At 35.8% G+C, this 7,677-nt stretch overlaps 1 protein-coding gene across 1 annotated transcript; it reads left to right on the plus strand.

Moving 5' to 3' along the window:
- LOC107616094 (cytokinin hydroxylase-like) lies at nt 1,699-3,645 on the plus strand. The gene is given in 3 exon segments (XM_016318094.2): nt 1,699-2,023; nt 2,200-3,008; nt 3,220-3,645. Coding segments are annotated over 3 exon segments (1,545 nt in total). The 5' UTR covers nt 1,699-1,713.

The raw sequence follows: 7,677 nt of genomic DNA on the forward strand, positions 1-7,677 counted from the left end.
TAAAATATACATCAAAATACAAAATACATATTAAAAATAAATTATACTATATATATTTATACACAAATATATTAAAATTAATTTTAGTAGTTAATTTTAGTATATAAATAATTTTAATTAGACATGCGTTAATGTGTCAAATAATTATATAAGAATTATTAAGGAGAAGGAATATCTATGTTCTAACGCAACATATATTAATCATCAAGGTTTTATTAATTATCAAGGTTTTGTTTTTGTTAGTGAACAAAATATTAAATAATTTTTTACAAGGCAAAAAATATGGACAATTTACAACATAAATAAAATAAATGGGAGAAAGTGTTACGCAAATACAACAATCCGAAAAACTAAACTTAAATGCAATAAACTTATTTATATATAATTCGTGACGGTCTAACGTGGTTTCTAATTACACGTAATCCGCTACACTCTGTCGCGGATTACACGTTTAAAGGCTGAAACACATAAACAGCTACACCATGCAACATATATTATGTGTTTCAGCCTTTAAACATAATCCGCGACAGGATGTAGCAGATTACGTATAATTAGAAACCCCGTTAAGATGTCGCGAATTACATATAAATAGATTTGTTGCATTTGCATCTCATTTTTTCGAATTGTTATATTTACGTAACACTTTTTTCTATTTATTTTATTTATGTAAATTTATATAAAGTCACGAAAAAATAAAATATTAGATTGATACCTAAACTATAATTGTTTGAATTAAAAATTGCAATTGAAAATATCAAAAAGAAAAATAATGAAATTGAAAGATACATAGAGTCATGGAGAACCATATAAAAAAATTGGAGAATTTAAAATTTACTTTTTGATGAAGAGAAGATGATCATTAGACAAGAAATAGAAAAAGAAGGTTGAAAATATAAAAATAAGAAGAGGATTTAAGAGAATAAAGAATTGACGGTACAATAATTATATTTGATTATGTTAAATAATAGTCAAAATAATAAAAAAAATAAAAAAATAAATTTAAAACTTTAGCTAATTGAATTTATTTTATTTATAGTGGGGTCATTTAAAATTTGAAATAGGAGCATATTATATATAACTATATTTTTTAAAACAAAAATTAAAAACATCACGGGGCAAGTGCCCCTCATTGTTATGCTTGGGTCCGTCCCTGTTTAGAATAATAATAAAAATGACAAATACTAATGGATTCTAGAAAAAATAAAAAGTGTAACCGTTTCTGTAAATTAACTTTTCATTAAAAGGTAAAGAACGAAAAATAAAAAATAAAACACTTTAGAAAATAATAAATTTTAATGTCCTTTTAATATTTTTCTATAATAAAAATAGACTAAAATTTGTTTAATTAACAAACATATTCTTTAATAAAAAGTGTTTAAGGATATAGAAAATTTGCCCTCAAGAAAAGCCATATTAATTAGTGTAAAAGAATAATTATTTTATAAGAGCACTTGATAATGAATATTTGTATAAGAAAATGTTAAATGTATTACTTTTTATGGTATAGAAAGGTGTTGAAAGTGAATGCAAGGGTGAAAAACCGAAAAAGTACTTTAACGATATAATAATAATGAGATAAAATGCAATATATACAAGGTTGACATGAAATTGTATGTATTCTATTGTTTGAAGACCAGCTCAGCTTCTTATAAATAGCAATCCATAACACTTGGTTTTCGGCAACACAAGCAAATTAAATCGTAGTTCACCATCATGGAGGTTTCAGTTTCAGGGCTATGTGGTATTGTTGTTGCTGCGTTGGCATTATTTTTCATGTTAATGGTCTTGATTGTAACATATGCATGGTGGATTTCCCCAATCCAAACACATAATAAGCTTAAGAGATGTGGCTTTGGAGGCCCAACCCCATGCTTCCCACTTGGAAACATCCAACACATGAAAAATATTAGGGCTATTAACAATAATGATCTCATCACTCCTCTCACCCATGATATACACTCTCACGTTTCCCCCTACTTTTCCTCTTGGCAGAAATCTTTTGGTAATTAAATACTCTTATAATGTGCTGTTAGATTTCACGTGAAATTAATAATTGAAAGTCATTAAATAATTTGAATAATTTGAATAAATTTTTATTGGTGAAAACTCAGGTGAAGTCGACTTCACATGAAGTTGATATCTGAGAGCCTTTAAATGAAAATTTAGTCAAATAAGTCAAATCATCTAACGGCTCTCAAGTAGAGCCATTCTTGTACATTGCGGACGCAGAATTCTTGAAGAAGATGTCGAAGGAGGTAGAAGCTAAGAGATGGGGGAAGCCAAGTGTGTTTAGAGATGACAGAGAGGCCATGTTTGGGACTGGGTTGGTCATGGTTGAAGGCAATGATTGGGTTCGCCATCGCCACATTGTTGCACCCGCATTCAATCCCATTCATCTCAAGCCCATGCTCACCATCATGCTTGCATCAACAAACAAAATGGTACAAGCATGGCTCTCTCAACTAAACTCCGCTTCCGCCACAATCGACGTTGAGAGGGACATTGTAGCCACCGCCGGAGACATCATAGCAAGAACCATTCTCGGCATTATGGATGATGATGACCACAACGCCACACAGGTCTTCCGAAAGTTGCGAGCTCTTCAAATGACTCTCTTCAACACCAACCGCTACGTTGGGGTTCCATTCGGCAAGTACTTCAACGTTAAGAAAACCCTAGAGGCCTACAAGTTAGGCAAAGAAATTGATGAGCTCTTGTTGTCTATCATTCAAGCTCGCATGAGTCACAGATCATCCAAATCGAAGAGCGACTTGTTGGGTTTGCTGCTTCAAGAAAATGGTGATGCGCTAACAATGAGGGAGCTTGTTGACGAATGCAAGACATTCTTCTTTGGCGGACATGAAACCACGGCGCTTTCTATCACCTGGACATTGCTGCTTCTGGCTATGCATCAGGATTGGCAGAACCAACTGAGAGATGAGATTCAACAGCTTCTTGCTCGCCACAACCACGTTATTGATCTCGCCATGCTTTCTGGTTTAACCAAGGTACGTATATTTTATACGAAGAGTGTTAGGGTCAGTAACTTTTATAATTTGTAACAATTAAATAGCTATTAATGATGATTTTAATGGTGTGAAATTTCATCTAATGACTCACTTTTCTTTGTTGGTTATATGCTGGTCAGAATTCTAGACTTTTCCATTTTATACACATCATTTTCTTTGTTTAATTAATAAATTAAAGATTATGCATCAGATGAAGTGGGTGATGAATGAAGCTCTAAGGCTGTACCCTCCATCACCAAATGTGCAAAGGCAAGCAAGGGAAGACATTGAAGTGAAGGGTTTAATAGTGCCTAAAGGAACCAACATGTGGATCGATGTGGTGGCCATGCACCATGACCCGGAGCTATGGGGAGAGGACGCTAATGAGTTCAAGCCAGAGAGGTTCATGGAGGATGTGAATGGTGGATGCAAACACAAGATGGGTTACTTGCCATTTGGATTTGGAGGGAGAATGTGTGTTGGTAGGAACTTGACATTCATGGAGTACAAGATTGTGTTAACTCTACTTCTCTCTAACTTCTCTTTCAACATTTCTCCAACTTACCATCACTCACCATCTATCATGCTCTCTCTAAGGCCCACCCATGGACTCCCACTTATTCTTCAACCCCTTTAGCTTTTATTACTTCTACTATGTGCTTCTACAATAATTGGAATTAAGCACCCGGCCCCCTAGTCAATTTTTCTTCTTAATGAATAATGGAATCAAATTATGCATTAGTTTGTATGGTATATTCTGCATGCTGCACTATTAATTAAGGGTTTATTTTAAAAAAAATTTAAAAAAGCTAGCAATAAGAAAACAGAGAAATGGCAGATCGAAATGGAAGGCATATGATCTGTATGTGTTATTACCTGGAGCTGGAGGCGATGAAGAGGATGATCTGAGAAGGAATCAGCAGCAGTAGTTTGAAGCTCAGGTGATGAAGAGGGTGATCTTAGCTTTTAGGGTTTTAATGGGACCAGGGACCTGATTGGGTACAAAATTCAGATTTGCCACGTCAGCTAGCCGTTGCTGGCTCCAACGTGGCATTGGAGGTGCCAGATCATCCCTCTGTTTGCTGACTTAGTGCTGAAAAGGGTTGCAAGACAACTATGGGTCCCGGAGCTGAATGTCAGGGATGTTGTTAGGGATTTTTGAAATTCAATGACAAGTATGGGTAACTCGCCCAATCTCAGGAACTACTTTGAGGTTTTAGTCGGTTTTTAGTCATCAATTAACCATCAAAAATATTTTTAATGGTGTGAGATTGCATCTAATGGTGTAGAATCATTCAATTCCCTTTTAATGGTTAAGTGCTGATCAGAATTTAACAAAAGTGCTAGTCTTAGCACTCCTCATATATTTTGTAACGTGAATTAACTTCATGATTCGCATTCTAGAAGTATGAAGCATGATGAAAGACTAGTTACTAAATGAGATGGATATTATGGAGTAATACATTTGACTAAAAGAGGGGTTTGGTCCGTACGTATTATTGGTATTATTAGGTGTATGTATGATGATGATATTGGAGAAGAGTGTCAGAATGTCGGAATGATAATTGCATTGAAAACGAAGAGATCTAAATCTACATACGGCGCATATGTATTGCCTGTCAACGTCGTCATTGCACGCATCATACTCTCAGTCTCAGCTTATATATGCATGCTAAAAATTGTTTTGTTTATATATATATATATAAACAATAATATCCATTGCATGCATATATAAGCTGAGACTGAGAGTATGATGCGTGCAATGACGACGTTGACAGGCAATACATATGCGCCGTATGTAGATTTAGATCTCTTCGTTTTCAATGCAATTATCATTCCGACATTCTGACACTCTTCTCCAATATCATCATCATACATACACCTAATAATACCAATAATACGTACGGACCAAACCCCTCTTTTAGTCAAATGTATTACTCCATAATATCCATCTCATTTAGTAACTAGTCTTTCATCATGCTTCATACTTCTAGAATGCGAATCATGAAGTTAATTCACGTTACAAAATATATGAGGAGTGCTAAGACTAGCACTTTTGTTAAATTCTGATCAGCACTTAACCATTAAAAGGGAATTGAATGATTCTACACCATTAGATGCAATCTCACACCATTAAAAATATTTTTGATGGTTAATTGATGACTAAAAACCGACTAAAACCTCAAAGTAGTTCCTGAGATTGGGCGAGTTACCCATACTTGTCATTGAATTTCAAAAATCCCTAACAACATCCCTGACATTCAGCTCCGGGACCCATAGTTGTCTTGCAACCCTTTTCAGCACTAAGTCAGCAAACAGAGGGATGATCTGGCACCTCCAATGCCACGTTGGAGCCAGCAACGGCTAGCTGACGTGGCAAATCTGAATTTTGTACCCAATCAGGTCCCTGGTCCCATTAAAACCCTAAAAGCTAAGATCACCCTCTTCATCACCTGAGCTTCAAACTACTGCTGCTGATTCCTTCTCAGATCATCCTCTTCATCGCCTCCAGCTCCAGGTAATAACACATACAGATCATATGCCTTCCATTTCGATCTGCCATTTCTCTGTTTTCTTATTGCTAGCTGCTGCTACCATAATATGAATGTAACTTGGCTAAATTTCAGTTTCCTCTAAAACTGTAATCACTCAATACTAAAAACTATAAGCTGCCGCTGCTTTTGTCAGTTTGCAATTGTTTGATGTAGCATTGCATTGTGTTACTTACTGTAGACATGTGCTGCAAATGCAAATGAAAAAGGTGACAAGGCTTCCTTGATTCCTCACTCCAGACGGCCTGCACTCCCCTCTCTGCAAATACCCCCATGGTCATTAGATGCCGCATTATCTTCTTTCGCAAAGACGGATGGTCCTTCCACATCCACCTACTTCAAGGACCCTCTCTCTTAATGGTAAAGGTTCATTCTCTCCATTGTCAAAGGTTGCCCACTCATTACTCCATACTCCAATCGCATCTTTGGGTCAAGAAAGTGTACATGGCAGACATCTGGGATGTGCTTCTGATTTAAATGTATGTCTCTTTTCTTCAATCAAGGCAACTGTTTTCATACAACGCTTGCTAAAATTTTTTACATTTTATATGTTAAACTGGTATATGATTTTAAACTATGTTGCATTGATGAATATTTCCATTCTTGTATAGACAATGGTTGTCAAGCAGCATATAACTCGATCACTTTCGGTTCCAGTTGATGCCTAGCCAGCAAATTGAGGTGCACTCAGTCTAGGGTCTTGATTCGTATCATTTCAGCCAGGCGGCATCTTGCAACTGTTGATGGAACTTCAACTGGTGATTCTTCAGTCATGGAGATTGGTAATTGCTTGAAATATACGTAGAGCACATAATTTCTTATAGGTTCCCATTTTACATTTTTTGATCAAGAATCACAATCTGAAATATTCAGTTATGAGTTCTGACTTTCAAGAACTATTAAATATTTGGCACTTAACCATATATAACATGATATTGGTAACACTTTGCATCGTTTAATAGACATTATAGATGAAAGAAATTTGGTGGCTTCTAGGTGATATAATCTTTAGTGCGTCTCTCATAGACAATCTTAGAGACTATAGCCTTTTATAGCCCTTCCATGTCAGTTGCTGACTAACTCTCGAAATTAAAGGCTAGAAAATTAAATAAACTTTACATTGAAGTTAACTTATTCATTTCTATTTTCAATCATCAAGTTTGTCAATTTCAGATTGTCTTTAAGTTAGGATTCCTCAGACTATAGTCTTTTATAGTCCTTCCATGTCAATTGCTTACTAACTCTCCCCTTTCTAGCTATTGAGGATGTTACAGCAGATATTCCAGAGGAAGAAGCAGTTTGTAGGATTTGTTTGGCAGAGCTCGGGGAAGGAGAGAATACTCTTAAGATGGAATGCAGTTGTAAAGGTGATCTTGCACTTGCTTATCAAGACTGTGCAGTAAAGTGGTTTAGTATTAAGGGCAACAGGACCTGCGATGCCTGCAAGCAGGATGTTCAAAACCTCCCGATAACATTATTGAAAATTTATGATCGTCAACCCCTGCCAGACAGCCACCAAATGTGCCACAACCAAGGGAAATAGCTTATTACCAAATGGTCCCTGAAGGAGAGAAGAAGAGATACTAGTTATAATAACGATTCTTAGCTTTTAGGGTTTTAATGGGACCAGGGACCAGATTGGGTACAAAATTCAGATTTGCCACATCAACTAGCCGTTGCTGGCTCCAGCGTGACATTGGAGGTGCCAGATCATCCCTCCGTTTGCTGACTTGGCGCCGGAAAGGGTTGCAGGACAACTATGGGTCCCGGAGCTGAATGTCAGGGATGCTGTTAGAAAATTTTGAAAGTCAAGGATAAGTATGGATAACTCGCCCAATCTCAGGACCACTTTGAGGTTTTAGCCCTAAAAACCACAAAATCTGTTGCCCTTAAACTTTCTCAAAATATATTACCCCATTTGTCATACTTTGTATCTGGACTGCTCCCATATTGAGTCACGTTTATTTCTATATACTACTCTAACAATTTTATATAAATAATTCGGGTATAAAGAATTCTTTTCATAAAGTGTTAAGTTGGTCTAAGGAGTGATTTTAAATTTTTTTATATTTTGTTAGATGTTTAATAAAGTTTTATTATGAAAGTGTTGGTCTAAC

The sequence above is a fragment of the Arachis ipaensis genome, chromosome B09 (genome assembly GCF_000816755.2).
Source record: "Arachis ipaensis cultivar K30076 chromosome B09, Araip1.1, whole genome shotgun sequence".
Taxonomy (NCBI): Eukaryota; Viridiplantae; Streptophyta; class Magnoliopsida; order Fabales; family Fabaceae; genus Arachis; species Arachis ipaensis.